Here is a 24,876-nt window from a genome sequence, read left to right as displayed (position 1 = left end):
ATAATCCAAGGAGTTGGATTATATGAAAAACAAACAAACAAACATGGAATCAGAATTGGAGAAAGACTCATTAACAACCTGTGAGGTGCAAATGATACAGCCTTGCTTACTGAAAGCAAAGAGGACTTAAAATACTTACTGATGAAGATCCAAGACCACAGGCTTCAGTATGGGTTGCACCTCAGTGTAAAGAAAACAAAAAATCCTCACCACTGGATCCATAAAAAAATATTCATATAAATGTAGAAAAGATTGAAGTTGTCAAGGACTTCATTCTTCTTGGATCAACTATCAACATTCACGGAAACAGTTATGGCAAGAAATTAAACGATGTATTGCATTAGACAAACCTGCTGTACAAGTCTTCAAGAGCAGAGATGTCATTTTGAGAACTGAAGTGTACCTGACCCAAGGTATGGTATTTTCAATAACCTCATATACATGTGAAATTTGGACAGTTAGTAATGAAGACCATAGAATTGTTGCATTTGAGTTACGGTGTTGCAGGAGAATACTAGAAGTACCATACACTGCCAAAAGAACAAACCAAGCTGTGTTGGAAGAAGTACAACCAGAATGCTTCCTGGAAACCAGGATGGCCAGACTTCATCTCTCATATTTTGGACATAACATCTGGAGGAACCAGTCCCTGGAAAATGATGTTACGTTTGGTGAAGTGGAGGGTCAGAAAAAGAAGACCCCCAACTAGATGGACTGGCCCAGTGACAGCAGCAATGGGTTCAAGGATAGCAACAATTGCGAGGTTGGCTCATGACCGGGCAGTCCTGTTCTGTTCTGCATAGTGTCACTATGATTTGGCACTGACTCCATGGCACCTAATGACAAAAACAACAGCAGCAGCAGCAGCATTGAGAATTAGTGATGTTTACATTTAAAAAAAACAAAATCCTGAACTATCATTCACACAATTAAGCAGTGCTGCTATGAAATCTTAGTTACTTGAAGATCTAAATAATTTCTCACTGAAATTAGCAAAGATTGCACTGAAATGAGCAAAGATTGTCTGAGGAGAAAAGCCAGAGGTAATAAGAGTATAGTCTGAAAAAAAAGCACACCAAAACAAATAAAAAATATTTTCTACTTAGGCATTAAAATTGAAATGTAATTTAAAGATTACTTCTGCCTCCAATATTATTAGCTTCCAAGAGTTCTTAAAAATTATATCTATAGAATTGGAGAATCTCATGGATGGAGGTGGCTTCAATGATTACTTACATCTAGATAGGTAACATTAGTTGGGTCCCTATATGCACCAGATATCAGACTACAAACATAAATCTTCTGCTATCATCACTGAGAGTCCCACAGCTTGAGAAGGAAATATAGACAGATAAACACAAGATAAATAAAACATGAGGAATACTAACAATGGCATACTAGTGCTGTGGCTCTGAAGAAGAAACACTAGACTGCTAACCAGAAGGTCTGTGGTTCGATCCTAACAGCTGTTCCACAGGAGAATGATGAGGATTACTGCTCCCGTAAATATTTACAGCCTGAGAAACCCTACAAATGGTCAATATGAATCAGAACTGACTGGATGGCAAGTAACAGCAAAAACAATAGAGGCATAAAGTGATAGAAAATAGCATGGTAAAATTATCATTTTAAAGTGAAAACTCCATTTTTTATCTGGTTTGAAAATTCGATTAAAATTAAGACAGTAGGCTAAGATATTACCCTTTGCTATGTCTTAAAGTCTTCATGATTCATTGTACTCCAGCCTAGGCTGTTTGTCCGTACTCCTTGCCCACTAAGTGCTGAACAAACATGATGGCAAAATTGCAGAATTTTTACAACCCATTAAAGAGAACTCCTTAAACAAAGGACATGTGTCTTTTTATATCCTTTTACATAGAATCTAGCATATTATAAATCTCTCATTAACTTTTTTGAATTAACAAATAAATACAATTATCATAATGACCAAACTTTAATGTACTTTGACTCTGTCTCCACAATCCTTTTGGAAATTATGGTTTTGTTATTTAAATTTTCCAGAAGAAATATTGGTACAAGTAACAGTACTAAATCGGGAATAGCATATTCTTTAGTTTATTTGTTTTTGTGATTATACGTAATATTCTTAAAGGCCTCTTTGAATACCACCCTGACACAGTATCATGACTGATTCCATCCTCATTGTCTTCCCTGAAAGCTGGGACTTGATTTATTTGGCATCCTGCCTGCAAATGTTTTCAAATAAACTCCAAATTTGAATGCAGTACCCCTCTGAGGGGTCTTTGCACTGGCAATTCCATAAGACTGTTTCTTTCAGACGTTCTCTTAATGCTGTGCACAGGTGGCCTCCATGAAGGCTCCTGCAATGTCCTGTTTCTTTCCCACAGGTTTGCTTAAAATTCTCATACAAAAGGATACAGTGTTCAGACTCCCGGCAGACACACACTGCCATAACACAATCATTCTTTTTTTCAACCATTAATGACATATCTTTTGGACGGAGCCATTGTGTGATATTTGATTGTGACGTCAGATCTGGGGATAGTACTGATTCATCTATAAATAAAGTTTAATGACTACAAAAGTAAATAAGTTCATTTACTTATAACCTTTTAATACCTTTTCCCAAATACATATGCATATCTTTTATAAACATCCCGGTACCTTTTCTCTTTCAAAAACCCTGGTGTGTTGCTGTGGGCTAATATGTCAGACTGCAAAGTCGTTTGAACTGCAAGGTTGGTGATTCAAACTCACCAGAAGCTCCTTGGAAACCCTACACAGGGTCGCTATGGGTTGGAATCGGCTCGATGGCACTTAACAATAACAACAATCTTGTAACTGATATTGATATTTAAGAATATGAGATATTAGATCCCACGAGCCCTGGTGTGGCTCTGTAGGATAAGCACTGGAGTGGTAACCACAAGGTCAGCAGTTCAAACCCACCAGTTGCTCTCGGAAACACTATACAAGAAACCAACTCGACATCACACAACAGTTGTACAGAACATGATTATTTATAGCTCTATATTATTTCCTGGCCATCTGATCCACCTTATGCTTTATTTACATCCTGTTAATCTATAACTCCAAATAAGTATCTCCATTTTAGACTTCTCCTCAACTGGAGATCCACATTTCCAAATGCCACCTAGATGAGGTACATTCCTTAACCTTTTTATGGTGATCTTTTTCTAACCTGCACTTAAATTAAAATTCAATGTGAGCTGCTGCTTGAGAAATCTCCAATGTGCTATAGGAGTGGGGGTTTCAAAGCTTAAGTACTTCAATGCTTGTAACTCTGAACAGTGCTTATAATGGTTGTTGGTGTTGTTGTCAGGTGCCATCGAGTCGGAACCGACTCATAGCGACCCTATGCACAGCAGAATGAAACAATGTTCGATCCTGGGCCAACCTCACTACCGCTGCCACACCTGAGTCCATCAATGATGCCACCTGGCTGATCCATCTCGTTGGGGGTCTTCCTCTTTTTCTCTGACCCTTCACCCTACCCAGCATGACATCCTTCTCCAGCGATTGTTTCCTCCGGACAATATGTCCAAAGTAGGAGAGACGAAGTTTAGCCATCCTGGCCTCTAAGGAGCACTCTGGCTGCACTTCTTCCAAAACAGATTTATTGGTTCTTTTGGCAGTCCATGGCACTTTCAGTATTCTCCTCCAACACCACAACTCAAAGGCATCAATTCTTCTACAATCCTCCTTATTCACTGTCCAGCTTTCGCATCCATATGAGGCTATTGAAAACACAATGGCCTGGGTCAGGCGCACCCTAGTCCTCAAGCTGACATCTCTACTCTTCAACACTTTAAAAAGTTCCTGTGCAGCAGATTTGCCCAGTGCAATACGTCGTCTGATCTCTTGACTGCTACTTCCGCGAGTGTTGATAGTTGATCCAAGAAGAATGAAGTCCTTGACAACTTCAATCTTTTCTCCATTGATAAGAATGTTGTTTATTGGTCCAGTGGTGAGGATTTTTGTTTTCTTGACATTTAGATGGTAGAACATTTTAAATAAATATTTTATACCATGAAATTCTTTATATTATATTTATCTTGCTTAAGAGTGAAATTAAAACAAACACAAAGGCTAGTGTATAAAAGCAGCATAATACTCTAGAGGAAAAAGTGCCTTTGGATGAGGGAAGAATTATAGGATGAAAGACGTTTTCATTGCAGAGTTTCACTTGTGGTGTTGCTTATATAAAGAAGACAGTTTATAAGTAAAGTACTTCTAGAACTTACTCAGATCCCTATAATGAAGTTGTTTTTCATACCTCCTTTTTACAAAGTTTACCTAATTATGGGATTATTGGTGCTAAGTGGTAGTACATCCTATGTACTCTCAAAAAGGTGATATAGTGCCCAAGGGAGTAAAAATTCATAGTGATTGGGGGAGCAGGACAAGAAATCTTACTTTTGAAATAATAATAAAATCTTACAAATATACATACAGAAATAGCACTTAAAGTACCGAAACAAGGTTGCTATCGGTTGGAAATGACTCGACGGCCTTTAACCACAACAACTATGAGCATTATCTGTGGTATTGAACATTCATGGAGGTGGAGAAGTTAGAAAAAAGCTTTCCTTAAAAAATTCATTAAGGAGAAATGATGAAAGTATGTTGAAAATAATTTAGGTACATTTTCTAGGAGAAAATGGAAACTCAGGAAAGTTTCACACAATTAACTTAGAAATATTTTAAAATAAAAATGATTGTTACAAAAAAGTTTAACAGAGCATGTTCATACATGGGTACCTTTGCTAAGATTGTGGTGGAGCAAACAGAAGCAAACTGATGAGAATTTCTTAGACATTACCAAACACCATAAAATAATGTGTTATTTGGCCTCGGGCTCAGGACCATAGTCTCAAGGACAATTGGCATAGCATAATACACAAAGGTGATATGTTACATTCTACTTTTCTTTTAGTAGTGACTGGGATCTTAAAAGTTCATGAGCAGTCATCTAAGGTGAATTAATTGGTCTCTCTCTGTGCAGAAGAAAGAAGAGTGGTAAAACTTGAAGATGTTTGCAATTAATTAGTACACAGGACTGATGGAACATGTGAACACCTTTCTCCACAACCTTGAAACCAGAAGAACTGTGGCTACCATTACCAACTATTCTAGAAGGATTCACCTTAGGTGGTCCTGGATAGGGTGGGAGAAAATGTGGAACAAAACTTAAAAAACACTGGACTTACTGTTCAGAAAGGGACTGGGGGAATCTGAGACTATGGCCCTTGGTCACCCCTCAGGTCTGGAACTGAATTCAACCTTCTGGTTCTATTTTCAGTCAAGTGTTAGATAGCTATATAAGGGGGACAACTACACTAGTAAGATATACTTCCCATGGAATGGTCAACCTTTCAAGATTAAAAGGGCAGCATTTTCCTAAGGACAAAATTCAGAAGGGTTGGGAAGGAGGGTGGAATGAAAATAAGAATTACAGGAAGGAAGTAGAACAATGGATGTTAAATGGAGGGAGTATCAATCATTGAGATGAAACAAAGAATGAAGACCGATGATCTACTCTGTAAACCTTCACTCAATTCACAGTCAAAAGTTGAAAAAAGATTGCAACAAAACTAAAAGCCATTAAAAAAGACCAGGGTTACTGGTCAATTAGAAATTGGTGGGCCCACAAGACAATGGCCGTTAGTCAGTCTTCAGGTATGGAATTGAAATCATGCACATGCTCAATTTTCAGTCCAACAAGAGATAGCTATATAGGTCTTTGTTGTCACTAAGTGTTGTCAAGTCAGTTCTAACTCATAGTGACCCTGTATAGGGTTTGTGAGGCTGTAAATCTTTACAGGAGCTGAAAGCCTCATCTTTCCCTCATGGAGTGGCTGGTGGACTTGAACCACTGACCTTGTGGTCTTCATTCCAGTGCTCATTCTACAAAGCCACACAAGCAAAACTGCTACCTTCAAAACCACAGTAAGATACTACTTCACTGATGTGGTGCTATGGGTTAATGCACTGGACTGCAAAGTCAGTGTGAACTGCAAGCTCACCAGCTGCTCCTTAGAAATACTATACAGGGTTGCTATGGTTTGGAACTGATTCAAAGGCACTTAACAAGAGCAATGACAAACCCGTTGTTATGATGGAGTCAATTCTGACTCATAATGGCGCTGTATATGAGGTCAGGGGTGGGGCAAATATATTAGTGAGGCATGCACACCACAGAACAGGAAACTATTTGAGAATCAAAAGGGCAGCATTTACCCAAGGACTAAGTTCAGAACTGTTATTGCTAAAGAAGGAGGAATGGAAACAATGGAATGGAGCGGGATAAGTGATGTTAGCTGAAGGGGTTTAGAATAATTGAGATGAACAAAGTATATGATTTGTTTAATGAAAACTGATGATTTGCTCCATAAAACTTCACTCAATTTGCAGTAATTTTTTTTTTTTTTAAAAAAGGATTGCTTCAATAATAAAAATGCAATGAAAAGATAAAAGTAAATGATTAGGTTAATAAGTCATTAAAAGATACCAAGCTTTCATGCTTGCTTCAAGCTTTGTTTTTCTCACTGTAATCCTGTCCTTTAGTCTTTATTTTTTGCATCAATATACAACAGTGCTTTTGTTCCAAGTCAGCAATATGCTTAATGTATTTCATACTCCTTATATCTAACTAGTTACCAATTCCTACTTACTATAATTTATAAATGTATCTTAAATGTGGCTTTTCCTTATAACCCCCAGCACCAGAATGTCAATTTAGGCATTTCTCTCCCAAACTATTTTTGATTGCTTTTTAACTGATATCATGGATCTGCACCATTATCTTTCCTCCATCCCACCCTTATGATATCTTTTGGAAAGCTTATTTTTGTATCTCTGTGTTTAAAATTCACCAATAGAGTCTCATAACAACAGTTTAAAGTCTAATCTCTTTAGCAAGATATTCAAGTTCAGCTCTTCTCTTATAAATAAACATCTGGTTTCTTTCCAGCATCGTCTCCTAATATACTTCTCTACAAGCATACTTCAATCCATCCTAATAAATGGTTGTAGTTTTCCAAATTAGCTCTGGCATGCCTTCCTAATGAACCTCAACTCACCCTGAAGGCTCAAGTTTGCCATTTCTTCCAAGAAACCTCTACCGTTACTCCACTATTATTACTCGATGACTCCAAGCACTCTGTGTATTTTCTAGCAGTTATTTTGTATATTTGATATTTGACCATTGGTCATTTAAATAGTCATAAATGATATTATACAAGGTATGTTTCCTACGATATTGTTATTACATGACAAAAAAACCACAAGGGTATTTGTGAAATCCATAAATATCTAAATTTAAGTGAATGGCTTTCAACAAATCATGCTCTAAGAGTAAGTCACAGGGAAAACAATAAAATACTTTAAATTGAATAAAAATGGAAATATAACATATATCAAGTGTGTGTATACTGTTATAGCAGTACTTGGTGGGATTTTTTTTAGTTTTCAATATGTATATGAGAAAAAAAAGGAATGCTTTAGCTTATGAATGGCTTACTCTTAAGAATTTATAAAAATAAGAGCAATATAAAGTCCAGTCAAACAAAGCAAAAGTAACAATGATGACAAGAATGAGAAAAATGGAGACAGAGAAAGAGGGATAGAAAAACAAAGGAGATAATGTGAGAATATTTGAAGCAAATATAAAATAAATAATACGTAAAATGAATTTGCAACATTACCCAAAAGTGAAGTATATATGTATAAAGCTAACAAAAATTGTTCGAGAACTGTATCCTGCAAATTATTAAATGTTGATTAATGAGATAAAAGAAGAATCTTTAAATAATCTGAAGATTCTACAGAGTAAAGATGTTAAGACCTTCTAAACTGATGTAAGTTTACTTTGAAACTAGTTTCAATGTAAGTCAAACCAAAATGCCAGCAGAAATTTGGCTGAAGATGGCAAGCTAATTTTAATTGATGTAGAAATGAAAAGAAACTAGAAGAGTTAAAACAACTTTAACAAGAACTAAGAGGCATCAAGATGCTTGATTTGAAGATTTCAGTAACCTTATATGCATGTGAACGTTGGACAGTGACTAAGGAAGACCACAGAAGAATTGATGCATTTAAACTACAGTGTTGGAGAGTACTAAAGGTACCATGGATTGCCAGAGGGACCAACAAATTGACGTTGGAAGAAGTACAGCCAGAATGTTCCTTAGAAGCCAGGATGACTAGACTTTGTCTCTCATACTTTGGATATATTATCAAGAGGGACCAGTCCCTGGAGAAGAACATCATGCTTGGTAAAGTGGTGGGTCAACAAAAAAGAAGAAGACCTCCAGTGAGTTGCATTGGCATAATGGCAACAGTAATAACCTCAAATATAATTGTGAAAATGGCATAGGATTGGACAGTGCTTCTTTCTTTTGTGCATAGGTTCTCTATGAGTTGGAACCAACTAAGGGCACCTAACAACAACAATAACACTCTTGGAGTCCTGATGTGTGGTGCTGCAGGATAAGCACTGAACTAGTAACTACAAGGTTGCCGGTTCCAGCCAACCAGCTGCTCCTTGGAAACTCTATACAGGGTCTTTATGAGTCAGAACCAACTATATGTCACTTAACAACATCCTTAATTCCATCACCACCCTGATATGATTTAGGCAGACTACCAAGAGTGTGATAGGCAATGCCTTTTCTTTTCAAGAGACAAATGGAGAAAGAACTGAGCAGAGACAGAGGGACTTACTACCACCAAAATACAAGATCTGAGAGTGGAGTGCATCCTTTGGTCCTGGGGACCCGGTACTGCGAAGCTTTTAGAGCCAGAGGATGATTGATGCCAAGGCACATGGAGAATTCAGGGATGCTGGGCTTACAGATGCTCAAAGGAGACAAGGCTCTTTCTCCAGAGTTGATGTTCTGAATTCACACTACTAGCTTTGAAACTGAGAATAAATTCCTGTTTTTCCATGCTATCCACTTGTGGTATTTCTGTTACAGCAGCATTAGACAGACATGTGAATGTCTTATTTGGTGCATTGTTCATTCATATCCTCTTACCCATATTTTATTTGGATTATTTGTATTTTTCTTGTTGAGGTGTTGTAGTTCTCTATAAACTACAGAGATTAGTGCCTTGCGATACATTGTCAAATGACCCTATATAGAGTTACCAAGGAGCAGCTGGTGACCTGACTCAGCACTTAACAACAACACCAATGTGCATTGAAAGATTTCACCAAAAGAATATAAAGGAAACCCACAATTTGGGAAAAAAATGTTTGACAACAACGTCTGTCTAGGCATTGAAAAATACACATAGGTGTTTAATTTTTAGGAGTTCCCAGTCATCTAGTTTGTCTTCTGCTGTTTGTGTGTTTTCAATTATGTTTGATAGTGTTCTAATGCCATATATCAGAGCCCCTAGGTTTGTCTCTATTTTTTTCATTGATGATCTCTAGAGTGTTGTTGTTGTTGTTGTTAACTGCCATAGAGTCAGTTCCGACTCATAGCAACCCCATATAGGATTTCCAAGGAGCTGTTGATGCGCTTGAATCGCCAGTCTTGCATTTCAAATCAACTTTGCATTCCAGCACATTAAGCCACAGGGTCACACCAGGACTCCTTTATAATGTTAGGTTTACATTGAAGTCTTTGATACATCTCGACTTCATTTTTGTGTATGGTGCAAGATATTCCATTCTTCTGCAAATGGACATCCAGTTTTCCCATTTAATACAGAATCTATTTTTTCTCCATTTAATGTATTTTGGTCATTTGGCAAAGATCAGTGGATCATAGATGATTGGATTCATTACTGGTTTCTTAATCTGTTAATATGATCTTTGTGCTTTTCACTGTATCAGTACCAGCCTGTTTTGACTATTGAGCTGTGTAGTAGGGTTTGATATCAGGAAGTAAAAGTCCTCTTATTTTGTTATTTTTTAGTAATGCTTTGCTTATCAGGCTCCCTTTCCATTTAAGTTAGTGATGAGTTTTTCATTCTCTTTAAAGAATGATGCTGGAACAAAACTCAAAATCATATTGGTGCACCCCCAAGACAATGGCCCTTGGTAACCTTTCAGGTCTGGAAGTGAACTCACCACAGTGGTTCAATTTTCAGCCAGACAAATGATTGCCATATGGGGGCCCAAAACACTAGTGAGGTATATACACCATAGAATGGTCAACCATTTGAGATAAATTGGGCAGCATTTACCCAATGCCAAAGTTGAGAAGGATTGGAAAAGAATGAGGAAATGAAAACACGAAACTAAGTGTAAGAATTGTTGAAGGTAAAACTGATGATCTGTTCTGTAAACCTTCATTCAATTCACAATAAAAAGCTAAAAAGAGAGAGAGAGAGAGAGAATGAAATTTTACCATGAACTTTTTGAAACCCCCTCATATAGAAAGTAGAATTTAAAAACGAATCTACAATTACATGGCTAATTAATTTTTCAAAAAGGTCAAACTAGTAGTTTTTTCAGGAAACAGTATTAGAACAATTGGATATACATATCGAAGGGTGTAGGAATCTGACCTATAGCTTGTACCACATGCAAAAATTACTCAAAATGAATCACAGACCCAGTGTAAAACCTAAACTACATAATTTCTAAAACATATGAAAATATCTCTGTAAATGCAAGTTAAATGCATTTCTTAGATATAACATGAAGAATATGATTAATAAAAAATAAACAGTACATCATCAAAATTTTAAAATATTGAAAGACGTGAAATACAGACTGAAGAATACTAATTTAGAAAGCATCTATTTTGATTAAAACTTTAATTTTATTTCTAACAAGAGCTCTCAAAATTCAGTAAGAAGACCATAACCCAATTTTGAAAATGAGCAAAAATTTTAAAGAAATAATTTACCAGAGACTGTATAACTGCAAGGCAAATGAACTTATGAAAAGATGTTCAACATTATTAATCTTGTCCCATTGTCTGGAGTTGATACAGAGTCATACAATCCTGTAGATTAGAATAGAATTGCTTCATAGGGTGTTTAAAGGGGTAAATCTTTATGATAGTGATTGGTAGCTTTGAAGTGTTGACCTTAAAAGTCTGCAGCAGAGCGCTTTAACCACAGCACCACCAGGGTTTCTTTGTCAATCATTTTTGTTGTTGCTAGGTGCCCTTGAGTCATTTCAAACTCATAGAGATCCTATATAGGGTTTCTGAGGCTATTACACTTTACAGAAATGCAAATTAAAACCACAATGTAATCTTAGGATGGAAAAAGGCATCAAGTCTAGTGAAACTGTGTAGCAAATGGAACTTTTGTGATGGTGGGAAGATAAAATATTTCACTAGCTTTGAAAAAATAGTTTGAAATATTTTTATAAAGTTAAACATATATTCTATAAAAAGATTCTAAACTATTATTTTAGTTTATATGCTTTAAAGTTTAAAGCATACACTACAAAAATATTCCAAAATAATTTTTTAAATTGAGGTTTGGTTTTTGTACTGAATTTTGAGAGTTGTTTCTGGAAATCAAATAGAGTTTTTATTTAAAAAAAAAAATGTTTTCTAAATAGTACTTCACAGTCTGTATTTCATTTCCTTATTTCATTGCCTTAGAAAGTTAAATATATATTTCCACCACTTATCTGTCAGCTGTGGTACTGTGGTGGCTTGCATATTGCTGTGCTGCTGGAAGCTATAGGTATTTTAATACCAGCAGCGTCACACTTAGTGGGCAGGTTTCAGGTGAGCTTCCAGACTAAAACAGACTCAGAAGAAGGAGAGGCACACTAATTCCGAATGGTTGGTACTGAAATCTTATGAATAGCAAAGGAATATTGCCAGATATGGTGTCAGAAAGATGAGCCCCTCTGGCTGTATGAAGTACAACTTGAAAGGCACTCAAAATATGACAGGGAAAGAGCTGCTTCCTCAAAGTAGAGTTGACCATAATGACATGAATGGAGCAAATCGTTCAGTATCTTCAGTATCTCCTCAAAATGAGGAGAAACAGCTACAAACATCCATTAATAATCAGAGCATGGAATGATAAAGCATACATCTAAGAAAATTGAAAATTGTCAAAAATAAAATGGAACACATAAATAGTGATATGGAGGATCGGGTAGATGTGCAGTGAGGAGCTCCATCAGCAACAACACAAAATACCAGACCAAGCAGGCTCAGAATGCTGAACCACATATAAAGAAATATTTAGAAGTTTAGAAGGCTTACAGCTAGGGGAATTTGTAGCAGAATCAAGAAATCCATTGCTTTCTAATTCAAGACACTCAGCTGTTCCTGGAACCGACATCTTGGGAAAGACCAAGTGGGATAAGGATCAAAACAGCCACAAACACCTGACAACTGCAGAGATACAGGTGTGGACATTTTTTGGGGGTATCTGTTCATTGGTCTCTTGCTGTCTGCGCACCTCCATTCTGGTGACTAGAGGGGATGCCTGAGTGAGTGGACACTCCACCCCTACCCCTGGAGGGTTCTACTACACATACACATCTCGAAACTGAAAGTGACTTTTTCCACTTAAAACCAAATGGCCAAAGTTCCGCGCGCTTCAGGCGGAATACGTAAGTGTTCTTTGGTGTCGGTTTTAGTTATTAGGGGAAGACCAGCCGTTGGGCACTGTAATGTAGGCTTCCTTCTCTACTTCTCTCACCAATGTTGTATTTTCCAAAGAGACAAAAACCCAGATCCAGATGAGTTAGACTTATTTTCTACTTTCTTTTGCAGAATTCCAAACACCTCAGATTAAGGAGAGAAGAGGAGCCTTGCTTGCCTTTTGGACAGGAGTTGCCACTTTTAATCCTTTATTTAGGATCTCGTGTGAGGCATTAAGAAGTATAAGACATCAGGTTGAAAAGAGCCCCTGTCAGAGCAACATGAATTCTGCAAAAATAGAAGCAAGAACAAACATCAAATTTATGGTGAAGCTTGGGTGGAAGAATGGTGACATCATTGATGCTTTACAAAAAGTATATGGGGACAGTGCCCCAAAGAAATCGGCAGTCTACAAGTGGGTAACTTCTTTTAAGAAGGGAGACAATGTTAAAGATAATGTTAAAGATGAAGCTCATGGTGACAGCCCATCCACATCAATTTGTGAGGAAAAAAATGTGTGTGTCCTCACTGAAAACGACCAGTGATTACCACCAGAAACAGTAGCCAATACCATATGTATCTCAATTGGATCCGCTTACCAGAAGTATGGCTGAAAAAGTTAAGGAATTCTACTTCATAGTTCCAAAAATGTTGCACCCAGATCAACTGCAGACAAGCAATTTTCAGCTGAAATTTTATACAAGTGGGTTCCATATCCTGCAGCATTTTTTTGAAAAATGGTAACAGGAGATGAAACGGTATGATCCTGAAGACAAAGCACAGTCAAAGCATGTCTTCAAAAGATAGAAGTGGTCTAGTAAATGTAAAAACAGGTTGGGCAAGAGCAATGGTCATGGCAATGGTTTTTTGTTTTTTTTTTAAATGCTTAAAGCATTTTGCTCATTGACTTTCTGGAGGGTCAAAGATTAATAACATTTGCTTATTATGAAAATATGTTGAGAAAGTTAGCCAGAATTTTGCAGAAAACCATCTGGGAAGACTTTATCAAAGAGGCCTTCACCTCACCAATACTCCTGTTCATTCCTCTCATCAAACAAGGACAGTGTTGCGTTGCAAGAGTTTCCATGGGAAGTCATTAGGCATCCATCCACCTTGCGGTCCTGATTTGACTCCACCTCACTTCTTTCTGTTCGCTCATTATTCTTTACAAGGGCACTCATTTTTCTTCAGTTAGTAATGTGTAAAAGATGTCATTGACATGATTACATTTTTGTCTTTTAATTCCATTTTCCACAAACTTTTTTAACTCCCCTCACATTTATAAAATAAAGATGCTGTTTTGTTAAAAAAAAAACAAATGGCCACCACTCATCTGTCAGTTTGTGGTACTGTGGTGACTTGTGAGTTGCTCTGATTCTGAAAGCTATGCCACCAGTATTTTAAATACCAGCAGGGTCACCCATGGTGAACAGGTTTCAGATGAACTTCCAGACAAAGACAGACTAGGAAGAAAGAGTGATGAACTATTTCTGAATATTTAGTCACTGAAAACCTTTTGAATAGCAGAGAAATACTGTCAGATATAGTGCCAGAAAATGAGCCCTTCAGGTTGCAAGGCATTGAAAATGAGACTGGGGAAGAGCTGCCTCCTCAAAGTAGAGTTGTCCATGATAAAGCGAATGGAGTAAAGCTTGTGGGAAAAAAGCCCACAGGACCTTCATTTGCTGATGGGGCACAACTCAAAATGAAGAGAAATAGCTGTGAACATCCATTGAAATTCAGAACATGGACTGTATGACGTACGAACCTGGGAAAATTGGAAGTTGTCAAAAATGAAATGGAACACATAAACATCGATATATTAGGCATTAGTGAACTGAAATGGACTGGTATTGGCCACTTTGAATCTGATGACCACATGGTTTACTATGGCAGGAATGACAAATTGAAGAGGAATGGTGTTGCTTTCATTGTCAAAAAGAACATATCCAGACCAGTCATGTGATACAATGCTGTCTGTGATAGAATAATATCCATGCACCTACAGGGAAGCCCAGTTACTACCACTAATTATTCAAATTTACACACCAACCACTAAAGCCAGTGAGGATGAAATAGAACAATTCTACCAACTTCTTCAATCTGAAATTGATCAAACATTCAATCAAGATGTATTGATCATTACTGGTGGTTGGAATACAAAGGTTTGTAGCAAAGAGGAAGGATCAATAGTTGGGAAATATGGCCTTGGTGATAGAAATAATGGTAGAGAATGCATGATAGAATTCTTTAAAACTAATGATTTGTTCATTTCAAATACCTTCTTTAGACAGCATAAGAGACGACTATACACATGGACCTCACCAGATGAAATATATAGAAATCAAATTGACTACATCTGCAGAAAGAGATGGTGGAAAAGCTCCATATCATCAGTCAAAACAAGGCCAGGGGCAGACTATGGAACAAACCATCAATGATTCATTTGCAAATTCAAACTGAAGCTGAAGAAAATGAAAACAAGTCCATGAGAGCCAAAATATGACCTTGAATATATCCCACCTGAATTTAGAGATAATCTGAAGAACAGATGTGATACATTAAACAACTAAAGACCGAAGACCAGAAGAGTTGTGGGATGACATCAAGAACATCTTACATGAAGAAAGCAAAAAGTCATTGAGAAGACACGAAAGAAGGAAAAGGTCAAAATGGATGTCAGAAGAGACATTGAAACTTGCTCTCCAGTGTAGAGATGCTAAAGCAAATGGAAGAAATGAGGAGGTCCAAGAACTGAACAGAAAATTTCAGGGATCAGCTCGAAAAGAAGATGGAAGAAACATACAGAGTCACTGTACCAAAAGGAAATGGTTTGTGTTCAACCATTTCAAGAGGTAGCATATGATCAAGAGTCAATAATACTGAAGGACGAAGCCCAAGGTTCATTGAATGAATTAGCAAAGAACAAGGTACCAGGAATTGATGGAATAAAAATTGAAATCTTTCAAGAAAGTGAGGTGGCAAAAGAGGCACTCACTCATCTCTGCCAAGAAATTTGGAAGACAACTATCTGGCCAACTGATTGGAAGAGATCAATATTTGTGCCCATTCCAAAAAGAGTTGACCCAAACTTATCTGAGCCTAAAATACATTATGCTAAATAAAATCGATCAGAGGTCAAACCCAAAAAGCAATACTATATTTCCATTCATATAAAATTTAAGAAAAGGCAAGTTAAAAAAAATAAAATTATTCAATGAGTCTATCTTGGATTATTGGAGCAGTTGCATTGCTGTGGGACACTTCAAGGTAGGTGAGAGGTAAACTTTTCTCTTATAAAGTGAGAGAAGTTTGCTTATACAATAAGATGCAAGAACTGTATAACAGCAAGCACATTCCCAAGCTGATTAGAAAAAGTATATGATGACATTCAGAATCAGAAAACTGATTGCTTAACAATTATTTGTTCTCACATATCCCTTGGGAAGTCTTTGTGTACCCTCAAGTGTACATCAAGATCTGTTTGATGACCACTACTGTAGGGTTATCCTGGTACCTTGGGTTATCAAAGAACAAATACCAAAAAACCCCACAAGTCCAGTGCTATCAAGTCGATTCTGATTCGTAGTAACCCTGCCTATGGTTTCCAAGGCAGTAAATCTTTATGCAAGCAGAAAGCCTCATTTTTCTCTTGGAACTCCTTGTGAGTTTGAACTGCAATATTGCAGTTAGTAGTTCAGTACTTACCTTACAGTGCCACCAGGGCTTCTGGTACCTTGGGCCATTGTAGTTAAGTACTGTCAAGTTGGTTCTGACTCATAGCAACCCTGAATTTCCAAGGAATGACTGCTGGGTTTGATTCTGATCTCCTAACAAAAGAGATGAAGCTTTCCCTGTTGTTTATCATCTGGATCTAGTGTAAAGCCACAATCATATGTGTTGATTGAGTGAATCTATACTTCTAATGAAACTTGAAATTGAACTAAGTAATTACAGAATATGTTATGCATTTACTGAGGTTATAGCTCACAAAATCCTGTCACATAAGAGTGAATCCATTACATCTGTTACCGTTTAGTCAATTCCATAAGTGTGGCTAATTTTGAAATTGTGCTTTTCTTCTCTGGACTGTAAATATTCTATATAGCAAAGTGTTACCTGATGTAATGACGCATTGTTTCCCAAGCAATTTGATAGCAGTACAATAAAGGCCATCAGTGCAGAGACATTCTTCAAATAGAAAATTGCTTTTCACTAAAGACTGGATGCCCAGCTTACAGATCAATGGATCCTTCATCTTGCAAGGATTACCTGGATTTCACAGTCAAACACATAATACTTCAGATACCAAGCCCTAATATAGTTTTGAGTCACCCTCCCCAAAGGCTTTTAACGTTAATAAATTACTAAGTAACTCATTAGTATAGGAAGATTATCTGGAGTAGCAGGTGTCCATCTAACTGAGTTTGTAAGTATGGCATCTATTTCTATTGTGATTTTTTTTCATTCTTGTGCTTTCTAAAATGGATAGACACTTTCTACATTTAAAATAGCTTTTTATCCCATTTAGAAAGCCTAATTTGTTGCTCTTCAGTAATAGCCAGAGCTGCTATACTGTTACCTGTTTTTGTTTTTGCTAAGTGTCGTGGAGTGGGTTCCGACTCAATACAACCCTGTATAAGGTTTCTGAAGAGCAGTTGATGGGTTTGAACTGCCAATTGTGCAGTTAGTAGTCCAGTGCTTATCCTACAGCAGCACACCAGGATTCCTAATACTAGGTGAATAGAATAATCTAGTAAGTTTAACTATTTTGTCAGCTTGGTTATTTTATTAAATATTTTTTCTTTATCTGTATTTTATTTTGCATGCATTTCTAAGATTTAATAGGATATGTGCAGGTGGCTCTAAATTTATAAGAAATAAAGCAGTCCTGATTTTAGGAAGTGCTCAATAAATATTTATTGAATAAATGAATGAGTAATTTATAATCATGCATATTTCATTTTTGCTTTACATTAGCGAGTCATATTTGTATACCTGAACATTTTTTCTTTTATTCATTTTGCTAAGAAAAGTGCTTGAATTTCTTTAATTTGTGCATTTGAGCACATTACACTTTTAGCTTCATGCATGAGGCAATTATGCAAATATTTAGTGCAATTTACTGCAAATAATTTGCTCTTTGTGTACTGAAATATATAAATAGTTTATCATTTATGTAACATTGAATGTGATATTTTAAAAACTCATTTTAAATTTGCCTCACAAAATGCAGGAAAGAACTTCAGCACCAAAGCACATAACATTTTTTCAAATCATTTTCTTCTGTCTCATCTTAAAATTATTATGTTATTTGAACAAATTATTCCTGTGAAACTTTTTCCTGAACAGTAGTATGAATGTTAGATTATACAGTCATTAAAATTTTTGGAGTAAGAACATTGCATGTACTCCCTCAAAGGCAGAGTCTACAATGAGCCCTCTCTGTCTCCCTCCATCACAAAGCTTCCATTTCTATTGGTTAGATTTCAACTGAGTGACCCTATGTTGTTGTTGTTAAGTGCCGTTGAGTCAGTTCCAATCCATAGTGACCTTGTTTCTGAGGAGTGATTGGTGAGCTTGAACCACTGACCATGTGGTTCAAACTGATTTTGCAGTCCAGTGCATTGACCCACAGCACTACACCAGGACTCCTCAGTGAACCTATAGGACTGAGTCAAGCTACCTCATGGGGTTTTCAAAGCTGTAAAGTTTTACTTAAGCAGATTGCTAAATCTTCCAGATTGGAAATGCTGACCTTTGGTTAGCAGTCATGGTGCCAACAGAATGTCTTTGCTTCTCTTCAAACCCTACCTAATCCCTTGAGGTCAGGTTGTTGAGCAGGAGCTCTGCTGGTGGAGACTATGAACATGGGCATCTCTAGAATGGTAGGCGTTGTTTCTACCATGCTACCCTACTCCTTATGAGTGATGAAATGAGCACAGGTAGATAGACAAGAGTCATGAGCAGTGCCCTATCTATTCTTCAGTAAATGAAGAAGCAGTGAGCTAAGGAAGAATGTGTCTTCGTTTTCCCTTTTAGAATCCACATACTACATACTCCAGGTTTTCATAACATCATACTTTTCATAACACAAATTGATTTAAATTATTTTATGAAGAATGTTGTTGTTATATGCCTTCAAGTCAGTTCTGACTCACAGTGACTCTGTATATGGTTTCAAGGGGTGATGGATTGATCTGAACTGCTGACCTTGAAGTTAGCAGTCTAGTGCATATCTTATGGTGATACAGTCTATCATCTAATGAGTGTTTGAAATAATCATATTAGGGCAATATATTATTTGTTGTTGTTATTACGTGCTCATGAGTTGGTACCCACTCACACTGACCCTGTAAATGGTTTCCAGTGAGTGGCTGGTGAGCTTAAACAGCTGACCTAGTGGTTATCAGTCCAGTGCTTACCCTGAATACCATACCAGGAATCCAATATAACATTTATGTAATCAATGTTATCAAAGGTGCCCTGGTGGTACAATAATTAAGTGCTTGACTGCTAAAAAAATGTTGGCAGTTCAAACCCACCCAGTGGCTCCATAGGAATAAGACCTGGCAAACATCTTTTGTAAATATTGTAGCCAAAAAACAAACAAAAACAAAAAAATAACCACCCTATAGAGCAGTTCTTCTCTGTTACATGAGTTGAAATCACATTATAGCATCCAACAAAAACAGCCAATTTATCATATCTTTTCCTAGTAAATGAAGTTGTATGATACTGTTGTCATTTGGTTTTTATTCAGCTACTTGCTGTCCTCAGGATGTCCTCAAAATGTTCTTTTCTCTTTCTAAAATATTATAGTGTGTAATATTTACATTATCCACTCCTTGAACCTCCCTTCAAATCCTTCCGATGGAAAATACAATAAACACAAAGATATATTTGAACTTGTTCTTGTTTTTAAAAGGAAAAATAGTGTGCATGTTGTAAGAGTATAAAACTTATTTTGTATACAAGTAAATAAACAATGCCTTTGAACATGATAAATGTTTTTATCATTGACATACTCACCTTTAAGAAAAACTATGTATTGCCATGTTTCTGAGACTATGTATATAACTGTAGCATTGTAAAGGTGAAATGCATAAGAACATAATCCAAACCTTTTGTAAAGTTATCAATGTCAATACCGCAGAAGGCTCAAATGATTAAAAATGTCCTTTTTGAATTAAATTCACTAATATGCATTTTAAGGTGAATACAGTGAACATCAAGTTAGTATTTAATTCCTCAATGATATATAAATTATCAAATTCCAGTTTTATCTATTTTTAAAAAATCATTGTGTGTTTTTTTTAAGCTCTTTGTTTTACCTGAAACATTGCAGGCATCTTCTATTGTTTTCCATTCATGTTTACATCCATCTGTATCACTTAGGCACTGCTCTCTTAAATGCATGCAATCTGTGGTTTGAGAATTGGATTCATTTTCCAAGCATAGCACCATAGCTTGCAAAAACAATAACAACAACATGTTCAATATGACAGTTTGGCAACTGTGTGCCTTAAATCTAAGTTATGAATGACAAATGAAAGAACTGTGAAAAATAAAGTGTAACAAAAATAATTAGAACATGAGACTGAATCATGACATCTCCTCTAGGTATAAATTTATTTTTCTGTTGCCTCTGATTCTTAAGTGACTAGTCCACATTTGCTCTCTCTAGTCACTGCTCATTCATTCCTCTATTTATCATATATGTTTATCACCAGAGTTCCATTGAAACTGCTCTCAAAAATGTCCCTCATGACCTCTGTAGCATCAATTTTAATAGTTTTAAGGTTTTATGTCACCATTGGGAATTTTACTGACATTTTGTCTTTGAAATTCCTCCTTATGCAACCTTTATTTTTGTTTCTCTTAATATTTATCTACTGTTTACCCCAAACCAAAACAACCAACCCAGTTGCCTTTGAGTCAATTCTGCCTTATATGTTTCAGAGCAGAACTACAGTCCACAGGGTCTTCAGTAGCTGTAATCTTTTGGAAGTAGACCATTAGGCCATTCTTCTAAGAAGCCTCTGAATCCCCAGCCATTCAGCTAATAGCAGAACCCTTAACCATTTGCACCATTTCAAATCCTATGATGAGGACAATATTCAAAGTTTTTATTGAATGGATCTGCTTTCTCTTCCTTTAAAGTATATTTTTAGCTTAGATTTTGTCCATATGTTATTCTCATTCTTATTTTACACATTCTTTGTGAATATTTCTATGCATTCTGAAGAGTTTAACTACCATCTATAGCATAGTGGTTACAAGTCGGGCCGCTAACCTCAAGGTCATCAGTTCGAAATTACCAGCAGGAGAAAGATGAGATTTTCTTCGGTAAAGATTTACAGCCTCAGAAACCCTAGGTAGGGTCGTTATGAGTTGGAACTAACACCATTGCACACACCATCGCCACCATAGTCTGATGGTTCTTAAATGTAGAACTCAATTTCAGTATTTTTCTAGTACTCCAATCATGAGCATAGCCACTATGACCACTTGAATGTTCCATACACACTACTATAAATTGTTTAAGCATTGTCCTCCTCATCATCATCACCCTCTGATGAACTATGCAAATTCATCAGCAATTCCATCATTCACCTTGGCATGCAAACTAAAAACCGGAAGTTCATGATAAACTTCCTTTTCATTCTTAACTTCACTCTCTCATATCCATTCTTATGCAGTTCATGGAGTCCCATTGGGGATATTTGATTAACTCAGTCAGTTTGCCTCTGGTTTTGTATTATTCAAATAGGGTTTTAATATCCCCTGATAAACTTAATATGACATTCTCCACCACATCTTTTGATTCTGCCTGTATCCTTTGATTCAGTCTTCAGAACAACATTCTCATATTCCTCAACAAGTGCAGTCTAGAAGATCTTAGGTATTTCTACTTTTCCAAATGTCCCATATTATCTTACACTAAGCCACGCATTTACTCTGCTATCTAGTTGGGCCTCACTTTCGTTTTCCTCTGATATATATATATATATATATATCATATATGTATATGATATATATATATATATATAATGTATGTTTATCTGCTTATGTATCTATCACTGGGTTATAAGGTTTTACTGGGCAGGCATGATGTTATTCATAATTATATTCCAAACACAATGGTGTATTATGGATATTAAATAGTATGGGTCAACATGCATTAAACTTAATAGTGTGTTTTTGATTATCTATAGATGTTGTTATTGTTAAATGCCTTCTGACTCATAGGGAGCCTGTGTAGAGTTTCTGAGAAGAGGTTGGTGGGTTTGAACCACCAACCTTGTGGTTAGCAGTTCAGTACTTATCCTATTGCACAATGCCAGGAGATAAGTAACTGATCATGTTTAATGAAAATAACATCTTCCAGATATTTATAAGTTATCTTAAATGAAAGGTAAAATGTTCCAGAAATAACTAGACAAATTGCAATGGTAATTGACTGTGTCACACTCAAATTGACTCTGAAAGTATACAAAATGGCACTAGTTTAATCAATCCATAGAAAAACATGGAAATCACCATGAGTTACTGAGACAGTGTAGATTACCTATATTCTTTATAAAAGAAATTTCTAATTATGTTCTGATCAGAATCAAATGTATTAAATTTTGGGGGAAATGAGAATATTATGAATCACTTTTGATGACAAAGACTTCAAGTAAAATTTTGAAATCTTTTCTTATTCCTTACCACCAAGTAGTACACATGGTCCAATAAGAGAAGAAACTTCTCTTCTCTTATTGGACCATGTGTACTACTTGTCATTGACTCTGCATGTCAATGACATGATGACGAATGTGGCATCTCATTTTTTTGTTGAGTGGAAATTGACATATCAGTTTTTTGGTTTTCCATGTATTCAGTGACAGCTTCATTTATTTAACTTGGCAATGTCTTATGTGATGTGTTTGTTGTATTCTGTCATATTGCTACCTAATCTGTAAAAATTAAAGCTTGCTAGATTTATCTTTATAATAAAATACATAAGGAAATAAATTATTAGAAATACATATGAGGAACACATTTTTGGAGCACTGAAGAACTATTATTTAAACTAAAGAAAAACTGAAAGTATATAAAAGATTCCTTTTCTTCTTGACTTGATTTTCTTTGGTTTGATTTATGTTTACTTGTCTTTTATATTTACGTGACTTAGCATAACCTTTGTTTTCTTGCTCACAATTATGCTTTTTTATATATATCTACAATTTTAGAATAACCAGGAAATATGTTACCCTTATTTTTTATTAGTGCATTATTAACAGTCAACTACCATCATCAATATCCCCTTTCCTGCATTCAATATTTAGATTCTACATAATGCTTAAGATATCAAAGTGTCTCCAATAACATATCTAGCAAAGTATCGCTCTATATAATCTATTTTAAATGCAAGCAAATTCTATTTTTTCCACCAATATTTTACAATACATTCATAGAACTTAGTTTAAGAGGAATAAATAATTTCCACTTCTGAAATGTGGAACATCTGATGTAACATTGTTTTGTTGTACCAAACAGCTTCTGGTCAGTAAATATTAATGCTTCAAAATTAGGGGAACTGAATGGTTTACATTTATCTGCTGTACTTCAAATGGTTTAAAATATTTTAAATGAGAAAAATAAATAGTAATTTATAATTTGTCATCTTCTAATTTGTAAATAGAAACTGGAAGATTTTATTTCTAAAAGACTCTAGTCTATAGATAGGTGAATTCTATAAATTCTAATACATAATTGGATCACTTCATATGAAAACACAGAAACAACCTGAGTATTAAAATTCTCAAATTGTGCATTTTCCATAGAATTAGAAATAAATGAGTAAAATCAAGTTTACCATTTTTAAAGAGTAACAAAGGATGCTAACATATAAGTTTGCAACTGATACTATATATTCTGAATCCTTGTCAGCTTAATCAGCAGTGAGGTAGATGGAATTATGTCTGGTTTAAATAATTGCCTTTATTATGAATTCAGATATACTAAAAGTACAGTTTACTTACCTAAGAAAATGAAGACTATCATGTTGGGTAACTTGGGGCTGTTCATCTGTAAAACCAGAGATCTATTTACTCGAACCACCTTTCTAGCCGTATCTGTAGAGAATAGAACTTCAGCTTCTGCTCTGGTTTCCTAATAGCATTACTGATTTAAGTGAGCTTTGTATATCACCATTTCCTTACCAATCCTTCCTGAGCTGTGAACTTCCCTAACTATGTTCAAATTCAGTTCCTTTTTTCTGCGTGTGCTGATCTCACATACTATGTTTCTAAGTAAGGCCAGAGGCCAAATACGCTGAACATTTTGTTTTGTTTTCCATCTATAATACTTAGCTATTTAAAACCCTCCCAAATACAACCCAAGATTTACCTAGAGACTTGAGCATGCTCAGTTTCCACATCATTAATAAATCTTACTGAGGCAATTCATGTCATTTGAGGATATAGAAAATAAATATGTAATGGAAATACAAGTTCAATTAGAATTGAATTGTTGTGCCTTATCTTCCCAAACAAGGAAAATTATATACATGTGCCACAAACCCCAGCATGCTTATAAATTGTGTAATTTGGGTTACAATTACACAAACCTTCCAAACACAGCTACAGTGTAAAAAAACAAATAATGATAACCTCATTCATTCTCTGTTCCACTGTGAACACTCTGTTCCACTTCTTTGTTCATCACCTGACAACTGCTTTTCTCCTAACCTCAATGAGAGAAATTATTTATTTCAGAGAATAGCAATGTGCCTTCCTTTGATTCTGCTCTTCTTCGCAAGAGCCTGTAGCACATAATCTATCTTTGAGTGTCATGAGGCTTCCGTGTTAGAATCATCCTGGTAACCTTTCTGTAATGAATGTTATGTAATATACAATGTTGTTTGGTAAGAAATTAAGATAAGATAGTTGCGGTTAACTGATCACCTAGAAATGGGAAACAGGAGTTTTGTGTATACAGTTACAACATTAAGCCTTTTTTTTTTTTTATTGTTTATTATTCATGCCTATTTTACATGAGAACAAAAAGTTATAATACGTTTTGCTTTCTAAATACTCACCCACACCAAACCCATTGCCACTAAATTGATTCTGGCTCCTATCAACCCTAACAAGATACAGTAAAACTGCTCCCTAAGGTTTCCCAGACTATAAATCTTTTAAGGTGTGGACTGCACCTCTTCATTCCATGGAACAGATGGAGGATTTGAAACACAAACCTTGTTGTTAGCAGCTGATCACTTAACCCAATGCATCTCCAGGGTTCA

At 35.9% G+C, this 24,876-nt stretch overlaps 1 protein-coding gene across 1 annotated transcript in view; it reads right to left on the bottom strand.

Annotated features, from left to right (window-relative positions):
* The window catches only part of GFRAL (GDNF family receptor alpha like), a 109,924-nt gene extending 86,291 nt beyond the window's left edge, over nucleotides 1-23,633 (bottom strand). The window contains exons 1-3 of the mRNA XM_006835777.1: nucleotides 23,612-23,633; nucleotides 19,916-20,050; nucleotides 16,701-16,859 (exon numbers count right to left, since the gene is read on the bottom strand). Of these exons, the coding sequence (XP_006835840.1) occupies nucleotides 16,701-16,859; nucleotides 19,916-20,050; nucleotides 23,612-23,633 (316 nt within the window). The remainder of the gene's footprint in view (nucleotides 1-16,700; nucleotides 16,860-19,915; nucleotides 20,051-23,611) is intronic.
* Nucleotides 23,634-24,876: the final 1,243 nt, after the last annotated feature.

This window comes from Chrysochloris asiatica, unplaced genomic scaffold (assembly GCF_000296735.1).
Source record: "Chrysochloris asiatica unplaced genomic scaffold, ChrAsi1.0 scaffold00019, whole genome shotgun sequence".
NCBI lineage: Eukaryota > Metazoa > Chordata > Mammalia > Afrosoricida > Chrysochloridae > Chrysochloris > Chrysochloris asiatica.
Note: the sequence above shows the minus strand (reverse complement) of the source record. Positions and strands in the feature narration are given on the sequence as shown.